At 46.7% G+C, this 19007-nt stretch overlaps 3 protein-coding genes across 6 annotated transcripts; 2 read left to right on the top strand and 1 right to left on the bottom strand.

The window, feature by feature from the left end:
* LOC8079505 (inactive TPR repeat-containing thioredoxin TTL3) lies at positions 452–5718 on the top strand. The gene is made up of 7 exons (XM_002457082.2): positions 452–1795; positions 2526–2721; positions 2816–3000; positions 3307–3640; positions 3744–3948; positions 4989–5095; positions 5182–5718. The coding sequence occupies exons 1-7, from the start codon at positions 921–923 to the stop codon at positions 5332–5334; spliced, it is 2055 nt and encodes a 684-aa protein (XP_002457127.1). The 5' UTR covers positions 452–920; the 3' UTR covers positions 5335–5718.
* Positions 7121–10270, bottom strand: LOC8081400 (phosphoacetylglucosamine mutase). Of its 2 annotated transcripts, XM_021456535.1 has the most exons (10): positions 10136–10270; positions 9861–10037; positions 9501–9766; positions 9176–9295; positions 8957–9099; positions 8614–8865; positions 8107–8525; positions 7848–8023; positions 7606–7702; positions 7121–7490 (listed from the first exon to the last, which is right to left on the bottom strand). In XM_021456535.1, the coding sequence occupies exons 2-10, from the start codon at positions 9934–9936 to the stop codon at positions 7348–7350; spliced, it is 1692 nt and encodes a 563-aa protein (XP_021312210.1). In that variant the 5' UTR covers positions 9937–10037; positions 10136–10270; the 3' UTR covers positions 7121–7347. The 2 variants fall into 2 exon arrangements, with proteins under 2 accessions (XP_021312210.1, XP_002454937.1); XM_002454892.2 differs by having other exon boundaries at positions 9861–10178.
* LOC8081399 (CTP synthase) lies at positions 10223–15297 on the top strand. Of its 3 annotated transcripts, none has more exons than XM_021456534.1 (21): positions 10223–10334; positions 10408–10550; positions 10994–11073; positions 11251–11337; positions 11431–11481; positions 11595–11712; positions 11797–11853; positions 11933–11997; positions 12096–12179; positions 12267–12317; positions 12392–12454; positions 12556–12602; positions 12682–12751; positions 12862–12927; positions 13164–13253; positions 13347–13385; positions 13488–13846; positions 13971–14019; positions 14108–14188; positions 14295–14388; positions 14858–15297. In XM_021456534.1, exons 2-21 carry the CDS (start codon positions 10415–10417, stop codon positions 15046–15048), a joined length of 1878 nt encoding a protein of 625 aa, XP_021312209.1. In that variant the 5' UTR covers positions 10223–10334; positions 10408–10414; the 3' UTR covers positions 15049–15297. The 3 variants fall into 3 exon arrangements, with proteins under 3 accessions (XP_021312209.1, XP_021312208.1, XP_021312207.1); XM_021456533.1 differs by having other exon boundaries at positions 11251–11481; positions 13488–13715; positions 13788–13846; XM_021456532.1 differs by having other exon boundaries at positions 11251–11481.

Genomic DNA, 19007 nt, shown 5'->3' with positions numbered 1-19007 from the left:
CTTGATTTATTAATAAAAGTTATTTAAGATGACTTAAATTTAACTATATTTATATATATTTTTTTTGAATAAGATGAGTGATCAAACTTTGGATAAAAAAAAGTCAAACGTCTTGTAACAACTTTTTAATTTAGGATGGAGTTAGCACTAGATAGACCGATCTACTCGGTGGTCTTTTGTCCTGGAAAATCATCCGCTAAACGTGTCAAGTCGTCTCCATGAAAGACCAACATCGCCTGTGAGTCGTTCTCGTTTCCCCCATCCAAAACGTTGGGCAGAGCACGCCGGCGCCGGCTGCCGAAGTGCCGACTGCCGGCACGTAGGGGAAGGAAAACACCGAAAGAGGCAGGCAGGGGCAGCAGGCCACGCGGACGCGGCGTCGGCGTCGGCGTCAGGCGAGGGAACGAACGGAAGAAGCGGGCCTTGTTTCGGGGCAAAGAAAAGAAAGCGCCCAATCAACCCCGGGTCTGCGGCCCGCGTACTGCCGCTGTTTACTGCCGCCGCCGCCGGCGGCCTCGGCCTCGGTCTCGGTCTCGCTTTCTCAGTCGCCGCGGGGAGTTTGCCCGGCCAGGCAGGCTCTCGCGCAACGCAAGGCAGGCAAATCTACCCCGCTGGCTGCTCGGGCTCGGGCGCAGCGGGCCGCCCCACCTCACCTCCCTCGCCGCCTCCTGGCTAGCTAGCCTTCATCATTCCTTGCTTCCTCCCTCCCCTCCCCTCCCCTCCCCTCCCTCGGTCTCCTTCGCCCCTTCCCCTCCCCTTCCCTTCCCCTTCACGAGATCCCCATCCGGGCATCCCCACCTCTGACCGCGACCACCTCCCATGCCGCACTAGCCCGCTCGCCCGCCCACTCCGCACCCAGCCAGCGCCCGCCGCGCAGCGAGATCCAGCGCCGCCGCCGTCCCACGCAGGTGCTCGGCGGAATGTCCCACCGCCCGCCGGCGCCAATGCCGGACACCCTCTCGGACGCCTTCGCCGCCGCGGTGCTCCTCTCCTCCACCGACAAGCCGGACACGCTTCCCCCAGGGAGGCTCTCTCCCGTCTCCCCGCTCCCGCACTCCTCCTCCAAGCACCACCACCCGACCCCGAGCTCCTCCTCTGGCTCCTCCGGCTCCGTCTCCCGGGCCCCGCTCGCGCCCGCCTCCGGCCTCGCCTCGCGCCGGAGCCACTCGGGCGAGATCCCGCTCCCTTCCGACGCGCCGCCACGCGGGGCCGCGCGCCCGGGCCACCGACGCACCGGCTCTGGGCCCCTCATCTTCACATCAGGCGCCAGCGCGTGCTCCAGCTCCGCCACCTCGCCGCTCACCAACGCGCTCCCGGCAGGCAACATCTGCCCCTCCGGTCGCCTCGCCAAGCCGCTCCCTTCCTCCTCGTCCTCCTCCGCCGCCACACCGCCGCCCCCGCCCCCGCCCCGCGCCTCCCGCCATGACGTGCTCGGCTCCGGCACCGCCAACTACGGCCACGGGAGCATCGTCCGCTCCCGCGCTGGCGCCGTCGGCGTCGGTGGCGTCACCGACGATGACGCGGTCCTCAGGCGCGCCATGTCGGCTGCCGACCCCGAGGAGGTCAAGAGGGCTGGGAACGACCAGTACAGGAAAGGCTGCTTCGAGGAGGCTCTCAGGCTCTACGACCGCGCCCTCGCCCTGTGCCCCGACAATGCCGCGTGCCGGGGCAACCGCGCCGCCGCTCTCATTGGCCTCCGCCGCCTTGGCGAGGCCGTCAAGGAGTGCGAGGAGGCGCTCCGGATTGATCCGTCCTACGGCCGCGCGCACCACCGCCTCGCGTCCCTGCATATAAGGTGAATGGATTGCTTGGGCCTTGGGGTGGCTGCCAGTGCCTGGCACAGAGATTGCTTCTCGGATCTGAGGCAACTTCTCTTCTGCACAATGGGCTTTGCTTTGCTGTTTGCTCCGTTGATCTCATCCTCAGCTTAAGAAAATACAGTACTAGAGTGATTTGCCACCATAATGCATCTCGGCCTCGAATCTAAACTTTGCTATTTTTAGCAGACCTTGCAAAAACGGTCATGCTGTATGTTGCTTCAGTATTGGTTTGCTCATGGAGTGAGGACTATTTCCACAATAGGCTCGCTCAATGTTTTTGTTAGTAGGACCATATACTTTAGAGTGCTACTAGTTATCCATGCGGAAACTGGTTCATTTGACTATCGAACACTCCCTTGTCTGTCACTCCAGTTTCCATTCCCTCCATAGTTTGGGATTTTAGCTGCTTTTCTTCTTTTCAGACAACTAGTAATTGCTTGTTTTTGGTACAAAACAACAAATAGTAAACTTATAGACGATCACTACAGTCCTGTTTTCTAGTACCTTTTACTTTTACCTTTTTTTTCTCTCTCTTGTTCAGTATAGACTTTATAGTGTTGGATGTTGATTCTTTTCTGCATTATCATTGATCCTTTGTGTTGTTTTCATGAGTTGGATTGGACTAATATAATAGACTAAGTGATTCTTAAATTATTCACTCGTACCAGTTTTTTTATCTGATCTTACACCCTTACTGAATTGCAGGCTAGGACACATTGAGGATGCTCTGAAGCACCTGTCACTTGCAACCCCACAGCCTGACCTCCTAGAGTTGCACAAATTGCAAACAGTGGAGAAGCACTTGGGGAGATGTCTGGATGCGCGAAAGGCCGGGGACTGGAAGAGTGTGCTAAGGGAAAGTGATGCTGCTATTGCGGCTGGAGCTGACTCCTCTGCTCTGGTTAGATTCTACCCTTCAGGCCTTCACCTATTTCGATATTGGCTAGCTGACTCTAAACTTCAATGGCACACGCTTACCTAATTTACCCTTTCAGATTTTGGCTGCTAGAGCAGAAGCCCTTCTCCGTCTCAATTTACTTGATGAGGCTGATATTGCAATCTCTAGTGCCTCAAAATTGGATTATACATCTTCATGCTCCTCAGACGCCAAATTTTGTGGGTTTCTTGCCAATGCCTACCTCTTTTATGTACATGCCCAAGTTGACATGGCATTAGGAAGGTAATTCAGCAATTTACCATATTTCCTGCAATCCTGTTACATATATACAAATAAGTTTACTGGTCAATATGCTCCTTTTACTGCACTACCAAGTTATGTCATCTGTATGGAATTCTTTCTTTTTAATACATTTTTCCTGCTGTAGCAATGTAGTCAAATAACACTTTTAGTTCCTCTGAGCTTTGCTCTGAGGGTGAACACAGAAGTTCAACAGCCTTAAAAGTATTTTGACTTATCAGTTTCTTGTAGGTTACCTTACCTGCTGTAGCTTGATATCATGACTTGACATTTGTGAACATTTTGCAGGTTTGACCATGCGGTCTCCTCCATAGATAAGGCTAGAATAATAGATCAAGGGAATACTGAAGTGGTAACCATGCATAACAGAGTGAAATCTGTGGCCAGAGCACGCTCTCTAGGGAACGAGCTCTTCAATTCTGGAAAATTTTCAGAAGCTTGCCTTGCTTATGGTGAAGGGCTCAAACAACACCCTGTGAATAAAGTCCTGTACTGTAATAGGGCAGCTTGTAGGTTCAAGCTTGAGCAGTGGGAGAAGTCAATTGAAGACTGTAATGAAGCTCTCAAGATTCATCCCAATTATACCAAGGCTTTGCTCAGGAGAGCAGCATCCTATGGCAAGGTGGCATTTTTTGTTCTTCTACCCTTTCTTTTTTGTTTCTTTTCCCTGATTTAGAGTTTTGCAAACTCAAAAGCAACTTCATTATCGCTCTTTTGGTGGTTAGATGGAGCGATGGGCAGAATCCGTGAAGGATTATGAGATTCTCAGAAAAGAACTTCCAGGTGACACGGAGGTTGCTGAGGCCTATTTCCACGCCCAAGTTGCTCTCAAGTCATCTCGTGGTGAGGAGGTATCCAACTTGAAGTTTGGCGGAGAGGTTGAAGCGATTATAGGAATGGAACAATTCCAGATGGCTACATCTTTGCCGGGTTAGTCTTATAACCAGCCATATTCATTATTTTATAATGTTGATTCATGTTTTCTTTTTTGTTCATACTGCGAGCAAGCAACTTAGAAATCTTATATTGCCTATAGTAGCTCTTGAAAGATCATTTTTCATTACGTGTATATAGATACATTTTCCTAAAACACGTATCCATTCCTTTAGTTCTCATAGCAAAGAAGAATACCAACTTCAAGTAGTACCAATAAAAGCCTTCGATATGGAGAACAGCATTTGAATGAGAGCTTAGCCTTGCATTTGGTGCTCAACTTGTAAACAGCTCACCCAGCTAAATTTTACTAGAATCTAACTGAGTTGATACCTAAGCCCGTGAGTTTCGGCTAATCTCTGGCAGATGCAAAAGACAATGGTCTTTTAGCTAGTCATGGGCAAAGGTCTTTTAGCTAGTCATGGATTCACGATAGGTAATGCAACTGGACCACACAAGCAACCCCCCCCCCCCCCCCCCCCCTCTATTTTGTCCTTGTCTTTTTAGATTTACCTTGAATCCTTAATGCAGATAACATAATCATGTCTTACCACACAAACACCCTCTATTTTGTCCCCCTTTTTTTTTAACGATTTCATTGACGCAGATAACATAATCATATCTTCATTACTCGAGAATAGGCAGTCCCGTTTAACTGTTTTAATTAGCGTGAATTTCCAAATGTTCTGCTTCCTCTGCTGCTTGTTCCTTGCACATGCATCGCTGATGTTGACTTGCAGATGAGTAATAATTGGACAGAACAATAGTACGACGATCTTGACATTTTCTGATGGGCATGAGGTTGTACCACCGGTTGGCAGTACTTGTTACTGTTTTCTGACGTGCAGCAATGTTCACATGGCTTTTGTTTTCCTATCATTTCATTGTACTAATGCTGGTTGGAAGTACATAATTTGGTTACTCTTTTGTCTTTTACTATCTGGTCACTTGCTCTGTCAGTCTTGTGCTCTTGCTGTAATAGTAGTCCTTAGTTTTTCTTTTTTATTTGATGCATCTTATTGGTCTATATGAAACAGGTGTTTCAGTTATCCATTTCATGACGCCTTCAAATCAGCAGTGCTGTAAGATTTCCCCATTTGTGAACACACTGTGTACGAGATACCCATCTGTTAATTTCCTCAAGGTAACTAACACTGTCACATGGCCATCCACGGTCAACCATCCCTTATCTGTCCTTACATTAACATGCCATTTTTGTCTACACTTCAGGTTGATGTGAACGAGAGCCCTGCCGTTGCACGCGCCGAAAATGTGAGGACAATTCCGACATTCAAAATCTACAAAAATGGTATGAGAGTCAAAGAGATGATCTGCCCCAGCCAACAGCTGCTGGAATATTCAGTGAGGCATTATGGGATTTAGGCCATGAAGCCGATGATTTGATGTTTCCTTCTGCCTCCAGCTTCTGGAGCGAGCACAGGCTTAGCCGGAGCAGAATCAGTCAAGTTCATCTTGATAAGGGCAAGCGTGAAAATTGAAATGCGAAGAGCAACTCTTCCCCGGCATTTTCCACCCCCATTCTCCATTTGTTGATTACCTACTCAATTTATTCTTTTAATCTGTCTCGTCCGTACATCATTGTTGAAAATTTCTTTTAGAACAAAAAACATCTCCTGATTCATGTGAAGAATGACTGTAAATTTTTACTTCCATGTTTACCAGACAACTAAGGAAAGAAAGGTATAGATTGCATTTTGTAATCTCTAAAGTCAGTTATGCATACGGAAGCTAGGCTTCCTTTGTTTTTCACGCTCGGGTTCGTGGAAGCACCAACCTTACAATGGCCCAAATTCTAGTAGTACCTCTAAAAAGAATTTAATTCTAGGTTTGGATTATCATAAATTTGATTAGGGTTGTAAAATAGTATCAACATTTGTATCTCTAGATAGATTTATTATAAAATTTATTCCGTGATAAATCTAACAGCATTTATTAAATAATTAGTTTTAGTATATATTTAGATAAACTTTTATGTATTATAAGTATTAGTATTTTGTATATATTTGATAAACACACTATCTGTCAGTCCTGAATTGAGTATATTTCTACATGCTCTCGCAACGCAATTATATGTGATCTTTTCTTTATGGTAATCAGGAACAGAGGATTGACTAAGGCCTTGTTTAGTCCTAAAAAATTTGCAAATTTTTTTTCAGATTCTCCGTCACATCGAATCTTTAGATATATGCATAGAGTATTAAATATAGGCGAAAATAAAAACTAATTGCACAGTTTGGTCGAAATTGACGAGACGAATCTTTTAAGCCTAGTTAGTCCATGATTAGACAATATTTGTCAAATACAGACGAAAGTGCTACAGTGTCGATTTCTCAAAAATTTTTGGAATTAAACAAGGCCTAAACCTGTAAAATGTCCATGCACTGCAACTCCTATGAAACTATTTAAACTTGCAGAAATTACTATACAGGAAACCTTACAAAAAGTTAAGAGTATGAGCCTTCAGACTTCTTGGCCTCTCCTCCAAAGAAAATTATGCTTTTTCCCAAGATTCTGTGAATGGAAGTTTTCGCCTTTTTCTTTGGTTTGTAAATTCCGTTTCTGCAAATGCATTCCCGTTAGAAGAATATACTGGGTTCTGGGATTCCTCCTTTACCTGAGGACTGTTGACCGGTTAGTTCGTTGATCTCTGTACTTTTGGCACCGACACGTGGGCCCGGCATCCATGAGGCCGACATGTCAACGTCGAGACAAGGCCGTGCTGAGACTGGTTGCTTTGGCATTTCCTCTGCCTCCAGATGGAGAGATGGGCATATGCATTTCTGTCCCATCACCATCTCTCCATGCCCACATGCGGACTCGCAGTCCTTTCTTGTAGATCCAGAACAGGCCGCACTTCTTTAGCTGTTCTCTGATGCACCCTCTTGCATACAGCATACTATACTATTATAACAGAAAGGATCAGGGAAAAAAATGGATGCCATGCTGGCCTTTATTTTGTCAGTGATTAGCATTATCTTGCTAATTACTAGTATGTGCTTCCATTAACAATCTAGGGAGACTCCCTAATTTTCCAATTAATTTTTCTAATTCATGCTTTTGTCTATGATTAGGTGCCGAATGGCTGGTAGATTCAGCTCAAACAGACAAGCATAGAGTGCGCAGGCTCAATCAATTGAGTGCAAACAAATCAGGAAGAATGAGTACTACAACGGAATGATTTTACAGTCGTTCAAATCTCTACTATCATGTTTAGATACAAGAACCAATTGATTTCTGTTCAGTGCATGTGTCAACCACAAAGTTCAAAAGTTTGGACTCACAGGATGTGTAAGTTACAAATCAAAATGCACAAGGCATGATCCTAGGAATTAGAAAATGTAGTCTACTCAAGATCGCAAACGAGATTGCAAATGGTTATCCAAGAAGGCGTTCCACATGGTGTGCCACAGATTTTGCAAGACTGTCAGCTTCCACCTGTGTAGACGCCTCTGCATACACCCGTACCACATCTTCTGTACCAGATGGACGCACAAAGCATCGCCCGTTGGTGTAGTTGGCTGCAGTGACATCACAATTTGAATATCAATCACACTAACACAAAGTAAATTATACTTCAAAGAGTGTGATGCAGAACTGTTACACACTGCATGATATAACTAAGTTGGTGCTTACCAGTCTCCTTATCTATTAATTCTTGCAAACTAGAAGGCTGACTAACTTTTGTCTCTGCATCTGTTGTAACAATTACACTTTGATCTTTAACTTTCACCTGAAAAAGAGTGACAAAGTTATATGAAAACTTGGTTATGAGGGGTGAGTACTGAGTGGTTGAATGAAAAAAAAAAGGAGTGCAATATTTATGGTTCCATCATCTTCAGTGAACATAAGGCGAGGAAGTTCAGTCAAGAACTTACTTTTAGCTGTCTACTAGGCAAATCACTGTATAGTTCACACCAACTCTGAAATGACCATCCCTTATACTGTAAAATAGCCTCCACTAAAAGCAAACCACTCAGAGCATCACCTACTGCCTGATTGATCAGCTGACTTGCTAGCAACAATCTCATTACAGCACGATACTGTGCTGAACCTAGGAAGGGCATTAGATCAACCACATCAAACAAAATGTTAACAGGGAGAATAAGGAGATAGAACTTATGGTAAAGAGCTTACCAGTGGCAGCTTGAGAGGCGAGCTCATTGCTTAATGACTCTAGTTGAGAGATGAGGTCCTCTGAGAATACAACAGTCCCATGTCCATTGGCCTCAAAATATATACCAATGTCATACTCCAATGCCCTTTTGTGCAGATATTTCACTCCTGTAGGAGTGAATACCACTTCTAGGCCAAGGCTCTTTAGAAATTGTGTCGATGCCCCATTTGCATAAGCTGTCTGAACTATTCCAAGCCTTGCAGACAATGATTTGTTTGCTTGACCACCATTGTTATTAATAATATCTAGCTGCTCTCTGATAAATAGGGCAAATAGAGATAGTATCTTATCTCCATCAACAAGATCAATCCTATTGTCACTAGCTGATGACAAACGGAAGTAGACGAGTCGATCAGCATCACCATCCAAACTTGCACACCTAAAATGCTAGAAGGAAATGGTAAGTTGACTAAACAAATAATGATTGAAAAGCGTCAAGCATGAGCAACAACAGAAGATCATCTCACCTTACACCAACATCTTCAGGGCTAAACCCATGTGGAGTAACTCGCTCCTTTTGAACAAAGTCTGCACCACACATGTGATTTAGTATCCCTTCTCCTTCCTTGCCCGAATTCCTCACACTAATATCTAGGCCTGAAAGCTCCGCCTTTATTTGTTCGAGCTTCACCCCACCAATGCCATTTGCTCCATCCACAATTAGTTTCTTGGCAGCCTCATCCCCACCTTTATCTTTTGGCACTAATTCCAACATACGCCTGATGAAATTTGAAGCTAGACACTCATCATTAAAGAAATCAGTAGTTCGTGCGAGCCTAAAAGCAGCAGGAGAATGACCAGAAAAATAACCTGAACGATCCGATAAGTTGCATAAAATAATCTGACTCGGAAGCCTTGACACCTCTGTTTTTGCTCCGGACCATCCAATGCAGTTGAGGGGTGGTCAAAATTCCCATGTCAATTGCGCGTGCGCCAACTATAGCATTTATCCCCTAGAGTTTGATGAGCAACTTAGAAGAGCAATCCAATTTAGAATGAATTTTGAAGGAACAGATGGACATGGCATACCTGCAGTGCAGCATCAAGCAGATAAGCTCCTGTGGGTCTGGTATCTCTACCAAGCAGAACTTGCGCTGTGTCTTGGCCCCCCAATGGAATGCCCTCGTCCTTGGCAAACTGAAGCACCAACTGTGGAAGGGAAGAAGAAACGGTGATTTGCATCATTCACAAATGTTTGCTGGCTGCAATTTGGATTTGGATGCTCCCTCCAAGCATCGTTGTTACTTTTTTTACTCCTCCAAACAAGTGCTAGTGCTTATCTGTGTGGCTCAGTTCAGTTTCTGCAACGGATGCTGCATCCTAATTGAGGAGTAGACGAGGACTCATCCGTTACCTGGAGGAGGGCGTCGGGGTCGGGGGCGTTGGCGAGGGCGTCGGCGAAGGGCTCCCAGTGCTGAGCCATCATGCCGCCGTCGGGGTCGGCGATCTTGACGCCGTTGTCGCCGACGGGGTTGTGGGAGGCGGTGATGACGATCCCGACGGCGGCGCCCGCGAGCTTGACGGAGCGGAGCGCGGCGAGGATGCCGGCGCGGCAGACGGCAGGCGCCATGGTGGCGCCGTCGGCGCGGAAGCCCGCCGTGCCATAGGAGAACCTGCAGCCTGCGCCCCCGACCCCATCTCATCACATCCTCCGGTCTGTGCGGATTCGTTGCGTTGGTGGTGACACGGCAGAGTGGGGGGAAGCAGCACGTACCGCTTGGGAGAGGGAAGCGGGTCGCGACGGCGAGAAGGCGGCGGCGCTGCTCCTGCTCCTCCTGATTGGCAGCCATGGCGTCCTCCTGATCGGATCTGACGCGATGTGATGACCACCTGTCGTCAACGTGGGGAAACCGGCTCCACTACGTAAACGAAGCGGTCTGAAACTCCGAATCTGCCAATTCGACGGAATCAGATCAGAGACCAGATGCGCGGTCACAGATTCAGTTCAGTTCAAGCATCTCGGATCGCACTACAATGGAATCGCATTACAGGTGGAGCTGGAATTTTGTGTTCATCCCTCCGGCTACTTCGTCAGTCCACAGTCCACATGCTGAATGGAGAAGATTTTCTGAAAGTTCTAAAGAATATGCTAGCAAGCTGTTGTTGTCGGATTCTGAATTTGCGATGAAGAGGAGGGTTTAAGTAGAAAAGGGGCATCACTGTCACTGCATTATATTAAGAAGAAGAGGTGTGTCCTGATCATTCAGCTCCTTCTTCATACCACATATGCACACAAACTGATCTCACCATCCTTTGACAAGGCCTGACATGGGTGGTGTGGAGAAGATGAAGTACGTGGTGGTGACTAGCGGGGTCGTGAGCGGGCTAGGGAATGGTGTCGCCGCCAGCAGCATCGGTGCCGTCCTCAAGGCCTGCGGTTTGCGAGTCACCTTCATCAAGACAGGCAAGTTCTTCCATGTCTTCCTTATCTGACAGATCACTCACATAGCTCCCATGTCTTGCTTAATCCTGAACGGCAGTTTTCAGTTCACAATATGCATTTGTTCTACTTTCTCTTTTTCACTCCGCTAGTTCTGAACTGTGCTCTCCAAGGAATTAGAACTGTTTTCTCCATTTCCTTTTTCCTTTTTTTTCTTGAATATACAAGAATGTTTGCATATCATAGTATTAAGATAGAAGAGAGTTTTACAAACAGACAGACATGGCTAGTTCCTTTTCTCTTAGGTTTACTTAACCAAAGACATTTGGTTGCACCATATGCATCTTCATTTTACAGTTTCCACAGTTTCAACTTTTGTGTCTATCCTTGGTTGTATGTGCTTTTATTTCACTTTCTTTTCTCTGTAATATGTTGATTATGCCATTTTCACTTAGCTCATGTTGCAGATCCATATTTAAATACTGATTCTAGAACGATGTCTCCTTCTGAAAACGGAGAGGTATTTGTTTTGGACGATGGCAGCGAGGTAAGAAATCTGTGCCTGTGCACTACTTCAGTAGTTTTGTCATTGCACCAGTTGGACAAGGTGCTGTGGTGGAAATATAATTTTTGGATGAATGGTTTTGTGAGTGATGCTGATCCACAAAACATCGATAACAACGAGATTTCCTGTCTTCCAGGCTAATAAATCACGTTATTTTAGGTTGGCATAGATCTTGGAAACTACGAGAGATTCCTAGATGTTGAATTAACCGGAGACAACAACATAACAGCCGGCAAGATCTATCAGGTACTGAACATGTCATTTTCTCTGCAACCTCCAACGTGGGCAAGTTCTTATCCGTTTTCTCGGACGTGGTATGTCCTTGTCCGATTCTTGCAGCATGTGCTGGACAAGGAGCGAAGAGGTGATTATCTAGGGAAAACAGTACAGGTTTGTCAGTACAGTACTGCGGTACCTATTAATAAAAAAATAAAATTGCTGAACTCTCATATATAAAAAAATGCTGAAGGAAGTTATTACATGTATTTTGAAAACCTCCTAAGGTTATACCCCACATTACGGATGCGATTCAAGAATGGATTGAGCGTGTCGCCTTGATCCCTGTCGATGGGAGAGAAGGGCGGCCTGAAGTTTGTATAGTGGAGTTGGGAGGGACTATAGGTTTGGGGATTCAGACACAGTTTTTAGATGATCCTCTTGTGTTTGTTCATTTGAGAAAACGAGAATTTATCCCTAATTGTGCAGGAGATATAGAGTCAAGGCCATTTATGGAAGCTTTGAGCCAGTTTTCATACCGAGCTGGTAACATTCTCTGAATATTTGGTGGTTTGGTGATTTGCTCATAGTTTGATCAGGCTAATTGGTTACCTCTTGTTTTCAGAGCATAATAATTTTTGTTTGGTTCATGTCAGCCTTGTCCCTGTTATAGACATAGTTGGCGAACAGGTAGAACACTATTGAATATTAAATTTTGCCAGTTTCAATATATGACTTGTTTTTACTGAAGGTCAATGATACTGAGTTACTCTATCTGAAAAATGCAGAAAACGAAGCCTACCCAGTGCAGTGTTCAGAGCCTCCGAGAGCTTGGATTGAAGCCAAACCTTCTGGCTTGTCGTAGCACAACAGTAATACTGTTTTCGTTTTTGTTCACGTGTTTCAATTAAACCTTTGCTGGACATTGTAGCATCTAATTTATCAGCTATGATATGCAGCCTCTGAATAAAAATGTCAAAGAGAAACTTTCCCAGTCTTGCCATGTTCCGGTATGAGAAGCTGAAGCATCACAATTCATATTTTTATCTGTGTTTTGTATTGATTCTTCAAAGTATTTATTCAGGATGATTGCATTATTAGTCTCAACAATGTTCCAAACATTTGGCACGTCCCCTCGCTTCTAATAGTATGTTCTACGTTCCATATGCCTTGTACCAAAATCTGATGAAAAAAATACTGATTTTCAGACATCCATTGCTAATAAAATAATCCCATAATTATTGTCAGGATCAAAAGTGTCATGAAGCTATTATGGGAATTCTAGGACTAGCACGGTCAGTTGTTCAAATTCTCCGGAACAGAACCTAATTCCAAAAACCTGTTTCTGTTCTCATTTCTGTTTATATTACGCAGTTTAACAGTGGAACCTAAGTTGGATGCATGGATGAACATAGCTAGAACGTGTGACCAACTGCTTGCTCCTGTATGCTATATCTTATTTCTAGTATTTCTGTCAGTCTTTAGATTATCATGCCAATATATATCATGCTTCTCTCTTTTTTTCCTGTTTGATTGGAGGTCAAATTTATGCAGGTCAGAATAGCAGTAGTAGTTGAAAAATACACCAATGTTTCCAACGCATACCAATCGATCCTCGAGGTGAATGACGAATTTGGGTGACTAGTCTGCAGCATTCTCTTTCACCTTATCTTAGAACATGCTTAGAGTCATCTGGTCTTTTCAGATACTGGATAAGACCATTGATACTGACTGATTCTAGTAATGATGCAGTACTTCTAAGTCTCATTTCTACACAAAAGTTATTGGACAATCTTTTGGCAGGCAAAAATATGTCAGTATACATCAATCCAGGGTATATATATTTTTTATTTCAGGCTATGCTTCATGCATCGGTTGTGTGCCAGAGAAGGCTAGTTGTCGATTGGGTCCCTGCTTCTGACCTGGACGTCGAGACTGCAAATGAGGTTTCAACAAGTTCTGTTATATTCTAACTTTCACTGTCACTAGTGGTGCTGTCATGATCTAATCCTTATGCCTCTCTGAATGTGCTGTCGCAGTCACCTGACCTCCATGAGAAGGCATGGGGCCTACTGAAGGTGACACTCATGAAACTGCAAACTAAATATCACAGTCACACAGCACTGAACGTTGAGATTTCAGAATAACGATGTGTAAGGCACACCAATCACTTTTCTCAGGGTGCAGATGGAGTCCTAGTTCCAGGAGGCTGTGGTCACGGAGGAGTTGGAGGCAAAATTCTCGCTGCTAAATATGCTAGAGAAAATAATGTTCCGTACCTAGGAATATGCCTGGGGATGCAGGTTGCTATCATAGAGTTTGCACGATCTGTTCTTGGCCTGAAGGACGCCAACAGCACAGAGTTTGACGCTGGCACGAGATATCCTTGTCTGATCGAAATGCCTGAGGTAACAGTAGCGGCAGCGTTTCTGTGGACTTTTGCATGCTCTGAATGTATAAATACTGACTCGAAGATGCAGGCGTGCGTAGGATCAAGGAGGACTTTCTTCAGAACGATGGACTGTAAATCTGCTAAACTGTAAGTACCAAGGAACATGCATGCTTTCTTCAGACTTCAGATTAGGCCATCTCTATCTAGTCTCTACAGTCTACACTGTAAGTAGGATTTTTCTTTTGAGTGTGTGTTTTTTCTCTCTCAACAGCTATGGCAGTGTAAATTACACGGATGAACGCCATCGGCGTCGGTATGAGGTGACATAACATGGCCCACGTATGACATGATCCATGCCATGCCAAGAAACCAACTCTAACTCCCATCGTGTAACCTGACGATTTCTAGGTGAACCCTGACATGGTGGGCGAGCTTGAGAGCGCGGGTGTGGAGTTTGTGGGCACGGATGAAACCGGAGACAGAATGGAGGTAACAAAGCATCATGCAGCGACGCACAATCTTTCTCGCGGAATGGATGTTGGCTGTTCCTCAGCACGGAGATCTCACTGCATGCTGGGCACTGAATTTTCTGCAGATACTGGAGCTGCCTTGGCACCCGTATTTTGTGGGCGTCCAGTTCCATCCGGAGTTCAGGTCCAGGCCAGGCAAGCCTTCTCCACTATTCACGGGTAAACGATGAACCAATCTTCGTTTTTGTTTTTTTTGCTGGTGTTCTTGTGCTGTGTTGGTGTGTGCGCTTGTTGCGACTTGCGAGTGTGTTGTTGACAGAGGTCACAGAGTAGTCGTAATCGTCGTCGTAGCTATTGTTGGGTTGTCTTCTTCATCAATAGCCTTGTTTAGTTTGCAAAAATTTTGGTTTTTGGCTACTGTAGTATTTTTGTTTGTTTGTGGCAAACATTATCTAATCATGGAGTAACTGGGCTCAAAAGATTCATATCACAAATTACAGGCAAACTGTGCAATTAGTTTTTATTTTCGTTTATATTTAATGCTCTATACATACGACCAAAGATTCGATCTGACGGAGAATCTTGAAAATTTTTGTGAACTAAACAAGGATTAAGTTGTAGCTCTCATGCCCGATTCACAAGAATATATGGATTGCAACGTGATGACGAGCACACCTGTCGATTTCAGGGCTGATAGCTGCATCGTCAGGGTTACTGGACGCCGGCATGCTGCAGAGCCCTGCTGGCCTTGAGAATGGGAACGGACCTGTCTCCATGAAGGTCGCGTCGGGAGCAAGCGGAGGTGGCTACGCGAACGCGAGTGGCCTCGAGGAAGGCCTCCTGGGCCTGCACGTCTCAGGAGCAGCACTGGCACATTAGCACTGCGTCCTACTCCTTCGTCTTCTTTAGCGGTTGTACTGTCGAGGTTCTTTGCGTGTTTGGCGATTTGAATTTTGAAGCGTGGAAGCTCTAGTCCCTCAACTCTGGTGCTTTATTCGTCTATAATGTACTGAAAGATACGGTATCACGAATCATTTCAGCACTGTGTGATCTTTATCTTTTGAAATACTCTCTCTATCCCAAATTATAAGGCATTCCAAGAACTTTGAAGAGTCAAAGCATTTTAAGTTTGACCAATTTATATGATAATATAATGATATTTATGATATTAACCAAGTATCATTAGATTCTTTATTAATTATATTTTCATAGTATACCTATTTGATGTCATAAATCTTTATAATTTTTTCTATAATTTTGGTCAAACCTAAGATACTTTGACTCCCTAAAATTATTGAAATACTTTATAATTTGGGATGAAGAAAGTATTTGGAAGGAACACAAACATAGGGTCTTTAAAAGCCAATCACGTGGGCATAACAAGTGACATTGTAGGTGAAGGAAGACATTGTGCAGCGTAGAAAAACGTTTAGATTATCCATGTAGCTCGTGTCTCTCTAGAGACGGAGTTAGAGAAAATTCGAGGAGGATGCACTTATCTTGTAATTGCAAATACAATGAAAATTTAGTCTTTATTATTATCATGTCTGGGTCTAGGTCAGTAGCTAACGCTGACTGGTGGTCCAGGCTTGTGGAGGCCGAATTCGCGTCGCCGACAGCCAGGAGACCGGGACAAGAGATAAACCAGGACGACGTGGGTGGGCACTGTGCCATTGATGAACCTCCAGAAATCACTGGAAACGTGGCTGCCACGCAGGAATTGAACAGCTCCGATGGGGCGTCGCAGATCCAGCTGCGTCTCGAATCGGCAGTGTGCCTCCCTCTGCAGAGCCCTCTGCTGCGTTCGGCACCGCGTCTCAGGCGTGCAAGGACACCGGTGTCGGTGGCGTCCCTGCGGCGCAGTGGTCGCCTCGCCGCGCGTTCGCGTGCTGCTAACGCAACTGTGCAAGCGCAGAGGGTGCTGCTAAAAAAGCTGGGCGTCGAGGTTTCTGACAACGACCCGGACATGGACGTCGATAGCAAGCTCGTCCAGGCGTTCCGGGGTGGAATGTCTGATCTGAAGAAGGAAGCTCTACAGAACATACTGGGCAGGCGGGTTCGACCTTTCGGCCTTGAACCTGAACCTGGAGGGCCTTGGAGGCCAGGAGCTGTAAGCGCCTCCAGCCTCGCAGAAGCAAACTCGTTGCTCCAATGACGACGACACCTTCCGGCCTTGTGTGGAACGTGCGCGGTCTAAACGACCGTGCACGACGCTGTGTGATTCGTGACCTGTTGCTGTTGCATCGCCCGTCGTTTGTTTGCTTCCAGGAAACAAAATTAGCCCAAATCTGTAATGCTACTGCGCTTGAAATGCTAGGACCCAACTTTGATTATGATTTCGTTCCGTCGGTGGGGGTTGCCGGAGGAATCCTGCTTGCCTGGTGTACGAGTGCTTGGTCTGTGCTGAGTGTTGTCAAGGGCAGGTTTAGCATCTCGGCCAGAGTCCAGCGGCTCGGCAGCGAGGCGGATTGTTGGTGGCTCACTGGGGTGTACGGACCCAGGTTGAAGAAGAGAAAGTTGAGTTCCTAGAGGAGCTGCTGCTCTTCAGAGGAGCCCACGCTGGGCCTTGGCTGCTGTGCGGGGACTTCAATATGATTTATCGTGCACAGGACAAAAACAACGGGCGCCTCGACAGGCGGGGGATGAGGCGTTTCAAATGCTTCCTTAACAGGGCGCAGGTTGACGAAATACCCCTGCTGGGCCGCTCTTTCACCTGGTCCAACCGTAGGGAGAGGCCGACCCTAGAATTGCTGGACAGGATGTTTGCCTCCGTTGAATGGCTCGGTCTGTTTCCACGACACACGCTGAGACCCCTATCCTCAAACTGCTCAGATCATTGCCCTCTGCTGCTGCTCATACATGCCTTCCAAGGGATCAAAAGGCGTTTCCGGTTCGAATCCTTCTGGGTCAGGATCCCAGGTTTCAAAGATGTCGTCGCCGAAGCCTGGGCATCCGAGCCTTCAGATGCTGACCCATTTAGGGTGCTGGATCAAAAGCTAAGGAAGGTAGCCACCGAGCTGCGCCGCTGGAATGACTCCAGGATTGGCAACGTGAGATTACAGCTTGCAGTGGCCAGGGAGGTTATCCTCAGGTTTGATGAAGAACAAGAGCGGCGAGTGCTGGAGGGCTGGGAGCAGGACCTGCACCGGGCGCTCAAGCTGCGCGTGCTGGGGCTTGCATCGCTCCAGCGAACAATAGCGCGACAGCGGTCAAGGTTGCTATTCTTGAGAGGAGACGCGAACACCAGGTTCTTTAACCTACAGGCTTGCCACCGGAACAGGCAAAACAGAATCGCCGCACTGCGTGTACACGAGGAAACTGTGGTCACTGACCATGCGATGGGCTCGGCGTTGTATGACTATTTCAATGGTCTACTCGGTGTAAACTTTCATCGCTCCAGGCGTTTCAACTTGGAAGTACTTGGACTGCCCACCATGCAGCTTGATGCACTCGAGGTCCTATTCACAGAAGAAGAAATCTGGGCAGTTATCAAGGATCTACCCAATGACAAGGCACCCGGCCCGGACGGGTTCACTGCTTTGTTTTACAAAATGACCTGGGACATCATCAAACCGGATATCATCAATGCTTTCAACGCGTTTTGGTCACAGGACTTCAGGAGCCTACACCACCTCAATGGCGCCTTCATGATCCTTTTAAAGAAAAAAGAACATCCAGAGGAGATCAGAGACTACCGCCCCATTAGTCTAATTCATAGCTTTGGGAAGCTGATATCCAAATGCTTAGTGACAAGGCTGGCTGCGGTGCTGGGAGGGTTGGTTATGCCGAACCAAAGTGCGTTCATCAAGGGGAGGAGCATTCACGACAATTTCAGAGACGTTTATGTTAACTGTAAGCAGATCCACAGACGCCGAACAACCTGTGTACTGCGGAAGATCGACGTGGCAAAAGCGTTTGACACAGTTGCCTGGGTCTTCCTGCTTGAGGTCTTGCAGCACCTGGGTTTTGGCAGACGCTGGCGGAACTGGATCGCTGGCATTCTATCATCGGCAAGTACCAAGATACTTTTAAATGGCCAGCCGGGCAAGAGAATCTGTCATGCCCGGGGATTGCGCCAAGGAGACCTGTTATCCCCTATGCTGTTCGTGCTCGCCATGGACGTACTCAATCGCTTCCTGGTCTGGGTTGAACAAAATGCCTACCTGACACCAGTCGTTGGCCTGACGGGGCCTAGGGCGAGCCTGTATGCAGATGACCTGGTGCTCTTCCTGGTGCCTAACGAGGGCGACTTGCTGGCCATCACAGCTGCCCTGCGGATCTTCGGCTTGGCGTCGGGCCTAGAGTGTAGCCACCCCGATACATTGCTCTGATGAGGATGTTCAGCGTCTTCAGGAGGTCTTGGCCTGCCGGCTGGAGGGGTTCCCCACCCGCTATCTCGGCATACCGCTGTCGGTGCGCAAATTGAAGCGGTCTGATGAACAGGCGCTAGTCGATAAGGTGGCGGCACGCATTCCGGGCTGGAAGGGAAACCTTCTGAACGCGGCGGGGCGTACAGCGTTGGTCAAAGCGACGCTGTCCGCCATCCCGGTGCACACCATGATCGGCTTAGGACTGTCACGATGGGCTGTTAAATCAATTGACAGACTCCGTCGGGCGTTCATCTGGGCAGGATCAGATGAGGTGGGGGGCGGCAGATGCAAGATAGCTTGGGCGAATGTGTGTCGGCCCAAAGAGCTGGGAGGCTTGGGAATTTCTGACCTCACTAGAGTTGGGGTGGCGCTTCGGGTGCGCTGGGTGTGGAGGGATCGAAGAAGAGGTATCGCTTCAGTAGCAGATGAACACCCCGTCAGGGCACTGTTTAGTGCTGCGACTGTCAT

This window comes from Sorghum bicolor, chromosome 3, assembly GCF_000003195.3.
Source record: "Sorghum bicolor cultivar BTx623 chromosome 3, Sorghum_bicolor_NCBIv3, whole genome shotgun sequence".
Taxonomy (NCBI): domain Eukaryota; kingdom Viridiplantae; phylum Streptophyta; class Magnoliopsida; order Poales; family Poaceae; genus Sorghum; species Sorghum bicolor.
The sequence above is the reverse complement of the archived record's forward strand: the minus strand, read 5'-3'. Positions and strand labels throughout refer to the sequence as shown.